The sequence below is a fragment of the Hyperoodon ampullatus genome (assembly GCF_949752795.1).
Source record: "Hyperoodon ampullatus genome assembly, chromosome: 10".
In the NCBI taxonomy this organism is placed as follows: Eukaryota; Metazoa; Chordata; class Mammalia; order Artiodactyla; family Ziphiidae; genus Hyperoodon; species Hyperoodon ampullatus.
Window position 1 is genome coordinate 81,344,515 of NC_136923.1, and position 17,535 is coordinate 81,362,049.

The window sequence follows — 17,535 nt, forward strand, 5'->3', positions numbered from 1 at the left end:
TTAGGTGCTGCAGCTCCTCCTCTGTCAGACACCAGAGCCCCACACCCGTCCAGCTCCCCCTTTTGTCCCAGACACTGGAGGACCCACGAAGGTGTGCACTTTTACCCCGTTGGCTCAGCTGCTGTGGTGTCTAGCCAGTGAGCCTTGTGGGTCCCCTCTGCTCCGGCTCCTGGCCTCACGGGTCCTACCTAGTTCATTCCTGAACGCTCAACACACTGACGTCTTTGAGGACAACGATCCGCTGCCTGACCGCCTGCTCTTTTACCGGAGTCCAGTGGCTCGTGAAGATGGGAGGGTGGAGGGTGTTGGGTCTGGACCCAAAAGCTGGGGGACTCCACCTGTGCAGGATGGGGAAGGGGAGCTTGTTTCCAACGTGAGAAGTGAACTGCACAATTGAAGGTCACGTGACCGTGAGCAGAAAGACGTGGGAACCTGTCTTCAGAGGAAGCAGCTTGGCCTGTCATATTTATTTTCTCTAATCCTCCAATTCAGTGCAGAAGCCAACTTCCTCCCTGGTTGTTTTCTCAAAGAGCCAGCCTTGAGGGCCCTCTTGTGTCTAAGAGAATTAAAACTCCCAAAGCACTGTTTGGGCTATGGCTTATAGTCTACACAGCAGGTCCTTGAGTAATAGTATCAGGCAGTGGCCCTGGGTAGTAAAATCCCGGCCAAATGGTCTTATAACAGCTCAAATTTCCTGCCATCCCATAAAATTCAATGATAGAGACCCCTCGGTGTTATCAAGCCAATGTCTGGTTCCCACGTGTAAATTAATCTCCAAATGAGTGTAAAGCGTTTCCCCTCCGTGAAGAGTTGGAAGGAGTAATCCAAAAGACCACCCTCGCTCAGAAACCAACTGCAGGTTCAGGGAGTGTCCCCCAAACACCCTCAGGTCTGGTAATCTGCTGGAAGTACTCAAAGAACTCACAGAAAACGGTCATACTCACGGCTTCGGTTCATTACACGGAGAGGATACAAATAAAAATCGGCCCAGGGGGCTTCCCTGGTGGCACAGTGGTTGAGAGTCCGCCTGCCGATGCAGGGGACACGGGTTCGTGCCCCGGTCCGGGAAGATCCCACGTGCCGCGGAGCGGCTGGGCCCGTGAGCCATGGCCGCTGAGCCTGCGCATCCAGAGCCTGTGCTCCGCAACGGGAGAGGCCACAACAGTGAGAGGCCCACGTACCACACACACACCAAAAAATCGGCCCAGGGAAGAGATGCAAAGGGCAGAGTCCAGGAGTGTTCCAGGCTTGGAGCGCCCAGAGGTCTTCATCCTGCAGAGCCATGGACAGCGCTAACTCCTCCTTCAGAAGCACGTGTGACAACAGAATTCTGTCACTGGGGAAGCCCACCCGCGTCTGAGTCCAGAATTTTATAGGAGCGCCATCGCGTGGGCATGACTGACCACCCACGTGGCTGATCTGTCTCCAGCCCCCCCAGAGTGGAGCTGACACCACATGACCCGGAGCCCCTGCCCAACATCACGTTGTTGGTGCGGCTCAAAGACTACACCCGATATCATATAGTTGTTATCTGGCTGGCCCAGGGCCCCCGGCAAACAGATACTCCTATCAGGCATGTCTCTGGATAGTAAAATCCCACCAAAATGGTAGGAGAGATTCCAAGGCTTAGAGATCACCTCCCAGAAGAAAAGACCAGACCTGTCTCTGGGGAAGGTGAGACTCTTTACTGCATCCCCATCCCCATTTTCTTCTTTTTGTTCTCTTGCTCCCAGGAGGCTGGCGGAAACATTAGCCGGGACCACCAATGCTCCTCGGGCCTGCCCGGTGGTGCACCTGCTGCCCTGCCTTTGCTCCTTCAGTAGTTCTAAATATTAGAGCGACGACACAGTGCTTGCATTGTGAAAATGTGAAGACAGAGAACAATCTTCACGTCTGCGTTGCGTTTTCCTCTAATAAAACCCTGAGGGGCTTGCATTGACTGTGACAGGCGTTAAGGATCACCTTACAACTGTCTGTTTTTCACATCTGGGCAAAAATCCCTCCTGTAGTAAGGAATGAGTGTGTCCACTTTATGAGATGCGGATCAAACACTTGCCTTTTTCCAGTTTTTAAATTCCTAATTATTAGATACTCTCAAAGCGGCAATTCTTTCTTTTCTAAAATTACTTCTGCTGTTGACACATCTATCTTGCCTACTGCATGGTGAATTTTTTCTAAAGCAAAAAATTCTGATCTAGACCTCTGATCTAAGGTTTTGTCTCCTGGCACCATGCTTGGCACATAACAGGCGCTCAATTAATATTCGAGATGTAAGTCAACACATGTTGAAAGTAGTATTAATAAGCCAAACTTTTAGTTCTGAAATGCAAAAAATTAGAAGCCTCCAAATAACCTCTTGGGTAGTAAGAGGACAAAAGTTAAATATATTTTTATTTTCTTATACTTGTGTCAAATATAACTGGAAGGATTATACAAATGATAATGATGTTTGCCTGTAGGGAGCAGAACCAAAGAAAACTGGGGGAACAGGGCTGAAAAGAACACTTTCAACTGTATAGCCTTTTATACTTTTTTGATATTTGAACCATGCGAATGTATTCCAAACGATTTAATTTAAAAATTCTAGCAGCAGGGCAATGAATTGTAAATCCTTTATTTTGGCAAATATCAATGGCATTCGTTACTACCATGGATCAATTATTATTATAGCTCAGAGGAGAGTTACTCACTACCTAGTGAATTCCATTGTTATTAGACACTAAAAACAGGAAGAGACTGGAGGGGTTGAGAATGGGATAAGGAGAGGAGAAAAGAAGCTCAGGGGACAACATGAAGTCCTACCCATCCTCGTTACCAGGAAATGAGTAGACAGAACAGATCTAACTTAAATGCCGGCCCCTCCAAAAAGGTGTTCAGAAGAGGTCCCGTAACAATCACTCACTGGACAAAAAAGGTTGATGTTTCTAGAAGAGATCTCCTTGACATGAAAGACCAACTTAGGAACAATATACACAGCACCATGACAGAGCTGGATCACGGCAGCCTGGCTTCAATTAAGACACAACTGTGGACACAGCGATTTCTGGGGGACAGCGCTCACTCACAGCCGTGCTGCTGTCCTATGGCATGAAGATGTTGTACACGGTTCTCACGTAGATGTCATCCGGGGGAGGCTTCCTCTTGCTGCCAGGTTCAAGGAATTTCTTAATTGTAGGGATATTACTTATTTTCACTGTGAACTCCTGAAAAGGGAAAATGCAAAAGTTCAAGGCTAAAAGCAAAGGTATTCATTTCTAAGAAAATAGGGCGGTGCAAAATGGCCCATCAGTTTGGGGTTAGTAGATGCAAACTATTACGTATAGAATGGATAAACAACAAGTTCCAACTGTACAGCACAGGGAACTATATTCAATATCCTGGGATAAACCACAATAGAAAAGAATATAAAAAAGAATGTATATAAATATGTGTATAACTGAGTCACTTTGCTGTACAGCAGAAATTAACACAACACTGTAAATCAACTATGCTTCAATAAAAAAATAAACAAAAAAACCCCCACAAAATGGTCCATCAGAATACGTTCAATAAATATTTGCTATAGAGATCCAAACAGAACTGTCATCCAGCACCTGTTTAGGGTCTGATCTCTTGGTATGATCATTTATAATCTCTGCCAACAGTGGCTGGAATCTAGGCCAGGCTCTAAACAAATCTCACGGTTCATACTGAGATGTGAACTCTTTTCAGAGACAGAAAAATAAAAAAGATACTTAGGATAGGAGTATACTTGCTTAAATGAAAAAAGGAAGGACAAAAAAGACATAGGAAGTACCTCAAATGTACTGATCTCAGAAAAAATGCATTTAAATAAAAATCACTTAAATAAAATTGTTTTAAAAATTCATCAGACAGTACAAGTTACATTTTAAGATTCAGCTGCCTTGACATTTTTACTCCTATTAACAAATAAATCCTCTTTCTGGCTATGTGTGAAAGATGGCCAGTTGCATTTTTTGTAGCCTAGGGCTCAGTTATCAGATACCAGATATTCACGTAAACTGTAATGGAAGAAAAAAAACTTATTTTTCATTAATAGAGTCAAATCTTACCAATTTTCAGTAATTAAGAAGAAAAATCCATTTGATCTGGTGAAAATTCTGAACTATACGAAGAACTGTATATCCATCATATATAATAATTCTTACAAAATCTTTCAAAATAAAGAGGTCATTTATTTAAAAAGCTACTATTTATTAAATGTCTACTATGTACAAAGCACAGCCTTAATTAAGCAGGCATACAAACATACAGAAACATTCATACATATATCACTAACATTAACAAAAACTCTAATAATTATGTCACTTAATTCTATGTAAATATGACAATCTTCGGCTAAGAATCTAGACAAAGTTGAGATACCCACTAACGAGGCCATCAGGCTGCTGACGTCTTTACCCTGGGTCTCTTATTTCTTCATATGTATTCAATATATTGAAGGCATTGGATGAAACTTGCTTTTTAAGCCCTTTTCTGCTTCTAAATTCTATGATCGATCCTGCAAGAATAACACTGAAACATAAACTGAGTCACGCACAAAAGTCTGTCCTTGGAATCTGAGGAAGAAGAATGGTGAGAATTCTCTGGGGTGATGTTTAGGGTGCCTCTTATTAGCTCTCAGAATTCAGGCTCCAAAATTTCCAATTTGAGACCATGTTATTTCTGAGAAAGGGAGCCACACCCTGATGACGAGGCTGTTTTTGAGGGTGACTATCGGGTCCTCCCGTCAGCACATACAGCACAAGCAGATGAGCAGCCCCTGGTTCCTACAACTACATCTACAGCAGGTCCCTACTGGCAAACTGTGTATGGAGTTTGTTGCAAGAGTGTAGTCATGCAACAATACCGAGGGACAACTTCTTTCACATGTAAACGATCTTTCAGCTCTAAGGGTCTGGGAACCAGAAAACCAGTTTCAAGTCTGCATCTTCATTTCATTTTACTAACTAGAACCTAAAAGAATTACACACACACACGTGCACACACACATACACAGCCTACCAAACAACAGATATCGAAGGAAGGCCTAAAAGTTCTGGGCCAATCTTCTCAAATGTTGTTTTATGTACCTGGAGGTGAGGAAAGGCAGACAGGATATTAGGAATTTTCTCTTCTAGAGCCAAAATGGTCTGGAGTAGAATTATGTCTGCAAGGCTCAGCTGATTACCAACAAGAAACCTTTGTCCATGACCCCGTAAAACCTGCAGGGTATAAACATTTTACGGTGGTTATAATACTTGAGATGGAGAAAATGATGAAGCTGTGGAATCAGTGCAGTACCTGAGAAGGGGTGAAACTACAACCTTGTCCTTTTATCCTTTTACGAATAACATCAGCTAAGAAGAAGTTCCCTATATGAGAGGGAGAGAGCGAAAAAGGTGTAGAAATGAAAGCATCCTTAAGTATCTGCTTTACATCAGAACGAGACCCTAAAAAGGGGAAGGAAATATTAATTCTAGATTTAGCATCCAGGGCTTTAAAAGGATACCTCTATTCCATAAATATATCTACAGAAAAGAATTAGCCCTGATGCATTCAGGGGAAGTGATGTAAAACGTAAGCCACTGGTTCTGTCTAAGGAGTCTAATATCATTTGCCAGTTCTGTGTTTCTGTGTGTCAGGACTCACAGTCATAAACTAGACATGACAGTAAAAAAGCAGGCTTCCTTTCACATCTTCTAAGACAGGGAAAATTAAAAGAATGAGAGTTCATCCTGACTCCCATTTTGAGAGTAACACAGGTGCAGAGATTCATAGGAATAGATGGTGATCGGGAAGGGGCAAGGAACAGTGGTAGAACAGGGAAGATGCCCTTTGCGGATGCCCATGAGTGTGAGTGTGTGTTTACGTGTGTGTGGCAAGGACTCTAATATGACTCCAAATCAAACAGAGCTACTGGAGCCGGACAGGGAGAGGACGAAGGGTCCAGAGTTGCAGTCCTGGCTCCTGACTTAGGCATGTCACCCAGTCTCTCTGTGATTCTATTTCATTATGGGTAAAAAGAAAGTGACAATTATTTAGCTCATATGTTCGGTGGAGCCCTGACACAGTCTGGGCCACAGGGACAGAGGAACCGGCAGTGACCCTTCTCCAAGGCACCTGTTCCTCCCTCGTCCCAGCACATTTCTGCATCATCGTATTTCACGTTCACAAACTGCCTGTGGGCAAGAGGCCAAGAAACCGGGCTTCCCTGATGGCGCGGTGGTTGAGAGTCCGCCTGCCGATGCAGGGGACGCGGGTTTGTGCCCCGGTCCGGGAAGATCCCACGTGCGGCGGAGCGGCTGGGCCCGTGAGCCATGGCCGCTGAAGCTGCGTGTCCGGAGCCTGTGCTCCGCAACGGGAGAGGCCACAGCAGTGAGAGGCACGCGTACCGCAAAAAAACAAAACAAAACAAAAAAAAAAAGAGGCCACGAAACCAAGGACAGAAACACTCAGAAAATATCTCTCTTCCTTCTTACATCTAATTCCACATCAATGGCCAGAGGAAGTCTGCCAATTCCAGATTTTCACATTCTCTTGTTTTTTAATTGAAGCATTTAAAATAGTCCCTCTCAGTTGAGGAAAAGAGAGGAGGAGTTTGAAGCTCAGAAAAACAGATACGGTAATGAGACAAGAAATAACAAAAGAGAAAACAAAAAGAGCACAGGGAAGAGAAATAAAACAGCAATGGTTCTTCTCTTTATACCAAACTATCAGGTAGGATGATGAAAGAATGAATGAAGTAGGTGGTTTCTTCTCTTCTGTATCCTGCACAAGGTGGCACCTGGCGAATGTCAGCAATGACAATGCACACATGGGTGAGCCCATATTTTTCCCAGAAAACATGGAAGACTCTGGAAGAGTCTGGGAGGTTCCAAGACATCCTGGCTTTGTGCTGATGGCACGTGTGAGCCCTCAGGCGTCCAGGAGGTTGGTCTAGCAGGGCTCAGCTTTACTCTGCCTGAGCAGAAAGGGGCGTTTGTGGTCTGGGGATGCCGTGTTCACTGGCTTCACTGCCACCTACCTTTTCGAACACAGGAAAGTATCTAATTATAGCCTTCTGGGCCATGTTCACCACTTCCTTCTGCTGATCGTCTGGTTTGAGGAAAGGATGCATGATAATCAGTTCCAGAAGATCCAGGGTCCCCTCCACATACATGTCAATCCTTCAAAACACAAACAAGCGTTTTCTCAGTCACCCCTCTCTTTGAACTCATTGGCTTCCACAATTAAGTATCCAGAGTGTTTTTCTCTTAAGGCTCTGGCAACTTAAGCACCAAGAAGCATTCATCTCCACCTGTGCCTTTAGAGCAAAGATGCAAAGTCAATTCTAGCTGTGATTCAGAAAAATCCTTCAGAAACACCTGTCACACATCTCAAAGCACAAGAGCCACGAATGTCCTTTCTCCTGGCCCCTAGTCCGCCACCCTCACTCCAGCACCCAGGCTTTGTGTGGGTGGAGCTTCACATTTGTAAAAATAGTGGGTATCATTTATAGGATGCTTGGTGTGTACCAGGCACAGTGCTGAAGACTCCATATCCAATATTTCATTGAATCCTATGGCATTATGAGGAATGTGCTGTTATTATCCCTGTCATACTTGAAACTCATCAGGACACTGGAGCGTAACACTTTGCCCTGGGTCATGATCCAGGAGGTACAAGGACCAGGCTCTGAGTTCAAATTATAATCCAGTACACAGTATCCTGGGCCTTGAATGTCACAGCAGCTTCCTATTCCTAATACTCAGTGATAATACATTTGCAAGAAAGGTAAAAAAAAACTATCAAAGCATTTAAACATGTTGAAACCTGCACCACACCCCAGACACAGGCTCTAATATCTGAATTCAATTCCTTTCTCTCGTTTTACTCAGACTCTCTGTACTGATTTTCCAACTGGTCTTGACCTTTTTGGGGGTTTGTTCCCTGTTCCCATTAACGATACAGGACATGAAGTGGATGGGTGTGCTGTAGAGGACGACTAATCAGTTAAGCATTGCTAAGTGGACAAGTGAGAACACGCCAGAGGGGCCACAGTACAGGGTTCTCTCCTTGAGATCTTTGCCGAAGAGATGGTGCTTGTCCGCTATATAGTGGAGGATGCTCCGGGTCTGCACTAGCTTCATCCCATCAATTTCAACCATTGGCACTTGTTGGAACAGCAGGTGGTTACCTGGGAATGGAAGCCCAGAGTTAGAAGTGATCTCTTCCCTGCACCCCCATCAAAACATGCTCTGCTGAATGAAAAGGGACAGTGGGATCACAGCCTTAGGAAACAGTGTAAAGCTCCCCCAACTACATTCAGGGGTGCAGATTTAGCCATAAAGCAAGCCTGAAAACTAGCATTGATCCAAATCTTCCCTTTTGATTTTCACCCCAGGAAAAACACCTAGCTTCAGTGACAAAGGGTAGGGGAGACATAGTGAAGACCTTGTTTTAGAGGTGCGCTGTCCAATACAGTAGCCAGCAAGCGGCGTGTGTATAGTTAAACCTAAATTTAAGTTAATCAATTTTTTTGTGTGTGGCTGCAATGCACAGCTTACAGGATCTTAGTTCCCTGACTAGGGATTGAACCTGGGCCCACAACGGTGAAAGCCCAGAATCCTAACCACTAGGCCACCAGGGAACTCTAAATTAATCAAACTTTTGAAAAATTTAAAACTCACTTCGTTAGTCGCCCTGGACACATTACAAGTGCTCAAAAGCCACAGGTGGCTGGTGGCTCCTGCGCTGGCCATTGTAGAACAGAACATTCCCATCATTCTAGAATGTTCTATGACTGCACTGCTTTGACAATCTGATCATGAAACCTAAGTCACCAGCTGATATTCACGTACAGGCGTCCACTGCCACAGTCCACCTACCACCAAGTACGCTGTCACTGGTCAAAAAGTAACCCACTACTTTCTTCAAGAAGCCTGTCTCAAACACTTTCCCCACACCAAACGTCAGGGAAAGTTTCAAGTATAGCATACAGCCCAGCCCTGGGGGGGGCTCAAGGCTTGGGGGCACACGCGGGTCGAGGGGAGATGTGTACTCAGCACAGGCCTAGTGACGCCAGGCAGTGTCACTCATGACAGGGGCATCACAGCCCTGCAGAGCTGGTCCCTCTCCGAGGAGCCTTGAGTTGGGCCTCAGGACCCTGCTGATGGCCGGGAGAGAGGATGCTTACAGGGGCCTGGGTGTGGAGGGAGGGTGTGGCCAGGAGTTAAAAGGGGGCCTTTCACTGATGTCACACCTGTTTGGTACTTATTTCAGAAAGCAGCCCAGTGTAAATGGTGACTTTTACCTGCGTACTTCAAGCAGGTGCAGATGCCTCAGGTAATTCGGAGGAGGTGGAAAATGAGGAGGGAAGGGATGAGGGAGAGGAAGAAAAGGGGGAAAGGTAGAGGTGGGTGGGGGAGGAGAGAGAGATGGAGAAGGGTGGCCCACTGGGACGGAGGGAGGAACGGCTCCTTCCCTTTCGCCAGCTTTTATAGAACTACTGAATACGAAGAGACTTCCTGGCAATTTCGGCTACTGTTTTCCTCTTGCTTGTCTGGTTTTAGGATCCTGGTCTGGATGCTTAGTGTCAGCAGTATCTTTGCCCTTCCACGTAAATATGGGTTCTTAGAAAAGAAAATCAGCATTACCGACAGGAATACATTTTGATACTCACCATCCTGCAACTTCTGCAGCTGTTCTTTTGTTTCTAAAAATTCTTCATCAAACTAAATTCAAAAAGACAGCCCCCCCCAAAAAAGAAGCGAAATGTCATTACAGGTTCAGGACTGAAAATACCAAGTTAAACTGCCTCAAAAGCAGAGAGAAAGAGCATACTCAGTACCCACATCTTGTTTCTAAATGTAACTGGACTCCCAGAAGAAAAAGTTGACTCTGTTATGTCAGAAAGTGAGGACGTACTCAAAGACTAATGGATATGTCAAAAGCAAAGGCATGCAGGACCCTACCCGAGGGATTTTCTAGCCACATCTGGGACAATTTAAATATCGAAAAGAGTGATATCAGTTATGGATTAGAACACAACAAAAAAATCCCTGTGTCCATAAATGATGATTCTAAAAAAAAAAGGGGAGAAGAAAAGCTCTCTTTTACAGAATTAGCACTACTTAATGTAGAATTATTCCTAATTAATGATAAAATTAGAAAATCACCAATTTTCACCCTATAATGTAATAACTGATTCTGATAAGGATCATAATGGATGCTGAAATCATTGGGTCATGGGACACAGAATATTCACACAATCTCAAAGTGTCACCCCACGAGTTCCTTATTATGACAAAGAAAAAACATCTCTGCAGATCTGGAGATCCCACCATCCACCTAACCAAGTGGTCAAACTCAGCTCCCCACGGGGGGACACCCTGAGACATCACGTGCTCCCTGCTGTGACACAGTGAGGACGCTGCACCACTGCAGAAAGAGCTCGCCAACCGATTTACCTTGGATCAAACTGCAAGGTGAAAATGGGGCATATCCAGGATGTGGGACACTCTGTAACATAAATGGCCTGTTTTGTTTTTAAGCTCCTCCAGGATGTGCAAGGTTTGGAAAATGGTCTGGGGGACTTTTTGCCTCTGTTGTTCGCACTCTGTGGTCCTCACCACTTGTCTGGCTCCCGTTTCCTAGCCATCTATCCTCTTACCGACCAAAAGCATGAATTCTGCTCTCAGGGGCAAATCTTTATTTAAAAGGGAATCGACTTTAGCCAGGTAGCCCTCTTCTGATAATTCTTTATGTCATCTGGCCTCCAAGTCACATAACTGATTCCTTACTTCTGTTGGCAGAAATTCATGCAAGAGAGACAATTCCTCCTTCACACATTCCTTTTCTGTTAAGTGAAGGGTAGGGAAGAAACGAACAAAATGCAGGCTCTGTTCTATTGATAGATGAAAAGACTAGAGAAATAACCACCAAATATCTGAATCTTGATTAGATCCTGGATGGGAGGAGGGGCAGTTATAACTGCTAAATAGTTAAATAACAGTTTCATAGACTTTTGGGGGACGAGAGGGAACTTCTGAATATGAATTGTATATTAGATGTTGTAAAGTTAGTGTTAACTTTCTTAGTTGTGACAATGATATTGCGGTTATTAGAACAATTCTTTCTTTCTTTCTTAACAGGGAGATACACGCTGATGTCTGTAACTTACTTTCAAGTGACAAAGAATAAAGAAAGCAGAGAGAGAAGAGGGAAGGAAGCAAACATGGCAAAACGTTAACAACTGGTCAGTTTAGTTAGAAGGTGTCCATTGTACTATTACAACTCTTCTGTAGGTGTTCAAGTTTTCAAACTAAAAGGCTGGGTGGGGGGTGAAGAACACTGAAAAGTTTCTTGTCTTGTGATAGATAAAACTCGTGCTAATGTACTGATGTCCTTCACATGCCCACGGAGTCCCCAGATGGTTCCCCACCAGCATCTCTCCCTGCGTTGCCCCATCATCCCAGGAGGGGCAGAGCTGACAGCATAGACACGGCCATTCTCTCTTCCACCTCAACGGGCATCAGGATGTGTAGGCATGGCTTCTCCTACTCCCAGGGTCCTCCCGTGTGAGGAGGGGGCCTCAATGCCCCTAGAGGCACTCCATCTGTGGCCCAGGAAGTACTAACTTCAGGGCAAGAATGTTCTAGGCATTTGTCCAAATGCCCAGCTGGTCAGGTGTGATGCTGGTGGTGTTCCCTCTGCACCACGGCTCTCACACTTTTATGACCATGATCATTTATAAAGCACATGGGGAAGTGTGTGTGTGTGTGTGTGTGTGTGTGTGTGTGTGTCTAGGCTCATCCCTCAGAGATTCACATCCAGTAGTTGGGAGAGACCAGAAATGTACATTTTTAAAAAACGAATCCTTCCAAGCAACATGGATGGACCTAGAGATTAACATACTAAGCAAAGTAAGTCAGAGAAAGACAAATATATGATTTCACTTATATGTGGAATCTAAAAAAAATTGACACCAATGAACTTATTTACAAAACAGAAACGGACTCATACACATAGAAAACAAACTTATGGTTACCAGGGGGGAAAGGGGTTGGGGGAGGGATAAATTAGGAGTTTGGGATTAGCAGATACACACTACTATATATAAAACAGATAAACAAAAGGACCTACTGTACAGCACAGGGAACTATATTCAATATCTTGTTATAAGCTATAATGGAAAATGTGCAAGATATATATAACTGGATCACCTTGCTGTACACCCAAAATCAACTATACTTTAATTAAAAGAAAAGTTTTTTAAATTCCTTCCAAATTGTTCCGATTCTGGTTTTTGACTTCTGGGAACACGTAGCAAAATGCATGCTCTCTCTCACTAGAGAAACTCTCTTCAGTCAAACTTTATAAAACTTGGTCTGTAAGAAGAATCTAGCACCGGAACAGGAGATTAGAGGGTAGGAGAGAGAGGAAGGGAAAAAGTCACCAGGCAGAGCTTGGAGGAGCTGGCGACTGTCTGGCTGCTGCTCCGGGCTGTAAGGACAGACAGCGTGTGGCTTCCATCCACACAATCAGCCGTCTCTGTGCCCTGATGGGGGGCTGTTTCCGCTGGGATCCTTGGAGAAGTGCCTGCGTCCACACCACGTGCTCCCTCTTCACACGCCCCCTCTTCACACGCCCCCTTCTTCTAAGTGAACTGCCCAGAAGTCCTGAATGAGGAGTTTGTGGCCTTCACATCTTCTCTTTTACACTGTTCATCCCCCTTTCCACAAGGAGGATCTGACCAGGTTTGGGGTGGGGGTGGTCTTTGGGCACATGAAGCTCCAAGCAGCCAAGAAGCAGCATCCAGCACAGAGCAAGGTCTGAGGGCTCAAACCAAGCGTGAGATGGAGGACTCCCTGAATTAGGCCAGGCTGTCTCTCAGCAGGTGCGAGGTACCTAGTTACTGGGATGCATATACTTTACACATCAGGCTCTAACCGACACCGTGACCCTGGGAATCATGAACTCACCCAGCGGCTGCCAGCCTGGCCCTCCTGTTTCAGATCTGTATGAGCACAAATGTAGCTGAAAATGTCACTGGGCACAGAAAGGAGAGGGACCTCTGGTACCACCTTTTGGGAATTGTTCCTGCAAACCACGTGGTCAGCCCTCGTGAGGGAGGCCAGTCTAGCTCCCTCCACCCTGGTGGAGTGGGCTTGAGACCCACGCTGGGCTAATTACTGTACCCCACCTGCCTGCCTGGTTGAGGGCAGGTAGACCACATGACCCATGTTCCTTTTTGTTTTTCTTACTTAGGGTTGGGTTTCTAGGATTGACCAAGAATGCTGACTCACAGCAGAGTAGGAGGGGCAGAATGAAGCTAGGGAAGAGGAGCTTTGACAAGGGATTCTAGTACATACACATATAAGACACCCTCTCCAAAACCTATTAAATAATTGCAAACTCAGAAGCATACAGGGGTTAGACAGGTGACATAAATAAGCTGACTAGGTTCAAGTCAAAGGATCAAGAATTGTTTCGCTTTCCTCTTAACAAAATTAGAAAATATGTCCTGAGACAATAGGGAATGATGGGGACTGTGCAGACTAGAAAGGTCCATGTCTAGGGACCGTCCCTACTCAGAAGCAGCAATTGCTGCCCTATGGAAATGAGGCCCCAGGATCATCAGATCTTCCAACTTCTCAAGAGAAGTCAGAAATCAGAATTTGTATATAAAAATGATATCGACTAATTTAGAAAACTGTAAAAACACTGTGTGGTGAGTTATAATGAAAGCAAACCAACAATAAGCAAACCAACAATAAGAAACAAAACCCCAAACCCATCCACCCTCATCTGTCACCTCTGGAGGTTGCTAGGGTAACGACTCATTATTCTGAAAATTGATAAAGTGGCAGAATCAAGCATTTATCCTGCTTTTCTTATTTGAACTGTACTTCAAGGTAATTAAGTAGTTCATCAGAGAACAATTACTCTTTATGACAGTATCACAGTTAATAAATTTAGGTGAAATGATAGAAATAGAAAAATCACCATTTTGTAACCTCTAACAATGGTGATGATCAAGGCTGCAAACGACACTTGAAAGGAGGAAACTTCATACTGTGTGGAACGGGCTAAGGTCACAGGAACACACTGATCAAACTCAGCAACGCTGAAAATGAGACAGGCAGACATCATGTACCCCGGATGTCGCACAAGAGAAATATGATCGCAGTATCACCTCTGCCGCAGTCTGGCAGGAAAAAAAAAATAGAGATAGAAAGAAAAAAAGGAGCCTGGAGTTGATCAGACTTCTGGATCCAACTAGTAGTTTACAGGAAATATAGAGAATAGAACATGTTAAAATGAGAGTAAAGCCACCAAATCCAGAATGGGGGGCATTCTATACGCAGTTTCTTCCACAAATGGCACTAGAAACAAATGCAGACACTTAGCACCCAGATCTTGGCTGCTAATACCATTTTCTAATAAAAGGGACCAGGGCTCTTTGGAGAAGTATTAGGGCTAGGGCAAGGAAAATACAAGATGAGCCTGGAGCATCTTGGAGTGTCAGAAAGTGAGAAAATGCTGAAGGAAAAAAAAAAAAGTAAAAAGGGCTACATGGAAAGGACACAAGAGCCAACCTGAAAAAGCCCCAGTGGCCAAAGCTGGAGCTATTTGAGCAACAAAAGAAAGTATTATTGAATTTTAATCGAAAGGATAAAATAAATATACTTAAATTCATGCTGATATAAATAAATGATGGAATAAATAAATAAATGGGGGGGGAGACAAATCTTCCTTACATAAGAATTCTAAATGCAGATACCAGGAGGTAGAGCTTAATTCCCATCCTTGGGGAGTGTGGGCTGAATTTAATGATTCTCTTCCAAAGAACAGAGGGAAAATTAGTTGATGAACGAAGGAGCCAAGTGACCAGGCTTAACTGCACCAGTGACGACTCATGATGTCCCGTAACCCCTCATATGATGTAATAAGAAGGACACTTCACTCCGTGGTCTTCTTCCCTCAAACCCGGTCTAATCATGAGAAAAACATCAGACAAGCCCCAAATGTGGAGGGTTCTACAAAAAACCTGACCAATACTTTTCAAGACTGTCAAGGTGGTGAAATAAAGGAAAGACTAAGAAACTGTCACAGATGGAGGAAAGCTAAGGAAACATAATGACTAAATACAATGTTGGATCCCAGAACAGTAAAAGGACATTAGTGGAAAAACCAATCAGATTTGAATAAAATCTGTAGTTTAGTTATGCACCAATGTTAATTTCTTGGTTTTGATGTGGTTAGGTAAGATGTTTTCATTAAGGGAGACAGAGACAGTTACATGGGAACACCCTGCACTGTCTTTAGAACTTTTCTATTAATCTGAAATTATTTCCAAATGCAAAGTTTATTTTTTTTTAAATGCAGAGGAAATGTTACAGATTTTTTTAAATACTGAAAGAAACGTAATCAAATGCAATGTGTAGACCTGATTTAGATCCAGACTGAAACAAGGCCTGTTTGAGACAATCAGATTGTTAGGTGATAATAAGGAACAGCTGTTAATTTTGTCGGGTGCGATACTGGTATTGTGGTTATGTTTTTAAATGCTCATCTTTTAGAGAGCAAAACTGAAGTACTCACAGATGAAACGTAAAATATTCCCAACAAAGCAAGCAGAGGGGAGGAGATAGATGAAACAAGATTAGCATAAAGCTGATGGTTGTTGAAGCTGAGTGACAGGTACATGGAACTCATGGCAATGTCCTATCTTTGCTCGTACTTGAAAATTTCCATAAACAAGAAGCTACAAGAACAGAACAAAAACAAGACCAAAACCATTGTGGGCCAAAGCATACAGGAAGGAATGCAGACAAGATAGGAAGGCTGCCAGTCTGAAGCCACTGAAATAAATATGAAATTCACCTAGAGATTCTATATTCAAAGTTCTGGCTGTTAACTGGCAAATTGCAGGTTCGTTCCTTTTCTCCTCATTAATAAATATTTACTGGTGGTAGATCAGAAGACAATGATTAAAGCTGAAAGTTAAATACAATTTCATCAACTACATTCTATTTATAAAAAGAAAAAGTCTTGAGGGGAAGGACTCTTCTGACTCAGTGAAGCAGGTCTGTAATATTAGTGGGAGAGGACAGGGCTCCGCCATTGACGTTTCCCTCAAGTCTCAACGTTGTAGGACAAATCTGTGCAGAAACAGCATATAGGTAGAGTACCTCGACTCCAGCAGCAGCTAAAACCCATCGCACGGATTCCATCCGGCCTCGTCCATTTGGATAGTGGAGTTTGGGCTTCGTAGCCATCATGGCCTTTCAGGTTTTCTGAAAAACAAACGCAGCAGCTCCTCGCAAAAGAACCCAGAGCTCAGGCGCTAAATGAATATTCAGGATTTTGGCACAGAAAACTGTTTGGGGGGTTTTGTGGTGGTTGGTAGGGAAGGGATTTTGTTTTCATTTTTTTAACTGCGTTTTCCCTCACTCAATAAAAACAGACCACCATTTTAAAACTTAAAAAACAAACAAAACACAACACTTGGCTTTCATACCGTTTCATATTGTTACGATTTATTACTCTGGATCTTGGGAAGCTGGGGCCATTTGCTGTAAAGACATCTATCTGTACTAGCAGCACGGGACTTCACAGAATCAGAACATCATATACTTTGACCTTGAAAATCTGAGATTTCCCAAATTCGGCCTTTACAGCCCAGACGCCAAGGGCCGCGGAGGAGACGTACACACCCGTGGAACCTCTGCAAAAATTCACTTTCACACGCATCAGATTTGAGCCTCACAGCAACAGGGAGGTGGGGAGGCCGAGGATTACTACTGTCCGCAAGGCTTGCGTCGGTGGGCAGGCCCGCGGTGGCGGCCCCGGATCCTGCACGGCCCCGCCCCGCCCGGACACAAGCCCCCAGCCCCGGGTGCGCCCAGGCCACCGATCGGCGGCCGAGATAGGCTCCCGGCGCTCCGCGTGGCCGCTCAGCCCGCGCGGCCCGCCCCGGGGACAATCCGACCCTGCCTTCCACCCAGGGTTGCCGACTCCACAGAGCGGGTTAATCATGATACGCACACCGAGCAGCCAAACAAGACCCCCACCCCAGCCCAGGGGCCCCCGTCTGCCCCGATGGGGGCGGGGGCGCAAAGGACCGGGGCAGGAAGACAGGAATAGGATGAATGCGGAGGTGGTTCCGGGATGGAGGGAGACTGAGAAGCTCGGAGCCAGGAGAAACAAGACGAGGGGAAAGGGCAGGTGGGGGCGGCAGAAGGGAGACAGACCTGGGTCCGCTCGAGTGACCAGAACCGCACAAAGCGCCCAGCAAGCGGTCTGCAGCCTGGGGACCCGTGGGCGGCCCGAGGCGCTCTCGGTGGGCGAGGCTCCGGAGGATTTCACCAACAGACACGGCACTATTTAGCATGCCCCTCCCACCTGCACGGCATGCTGGATAATATGAAAACAACCCCAAATTGAGCCCGTTTTAGCACCAATTTTAGCAATTTTAGGGATTAAGTGATCATTTAAGTGTTAGTTGGGTTAAGACTTTAAAGTGACTTTTAGAGATCCGACTAGAAA

General features: G+C 44.8%; 1 protein-coding gene across 1 annotated transcript; it reads right to left on the reverse strand.

Moving 5' to 3' along the window:
- Positions 1–2,373: 2,373 nt before the first annotated feature.
- Positions 2,374–16,268, reverse strand: GSTA4 (glutathione S-transferase alpha 4; the record flags this gene model as incomplete). Its single annotated transcript, XM_079712950.1, has 6 exons — positions 2,374–3,203; positions 5,094–5,225; positions 7,028–7,169; positions 8,047–8,179; positions 9,665–9,716; positions 16,179–16,268. The coding sequence occupies 6 exons, from the start codon at positions 16,266–16,268 to the stop codon at positions 3,081–3,083; spliced, it is 672 nt and encodes a 223-aa protein (XP_079569076.1). The 3' UTR covers positions 2,374–3,080.
- Positions 16,269–17,535: the final 1,267 nt, after the last annotated feature.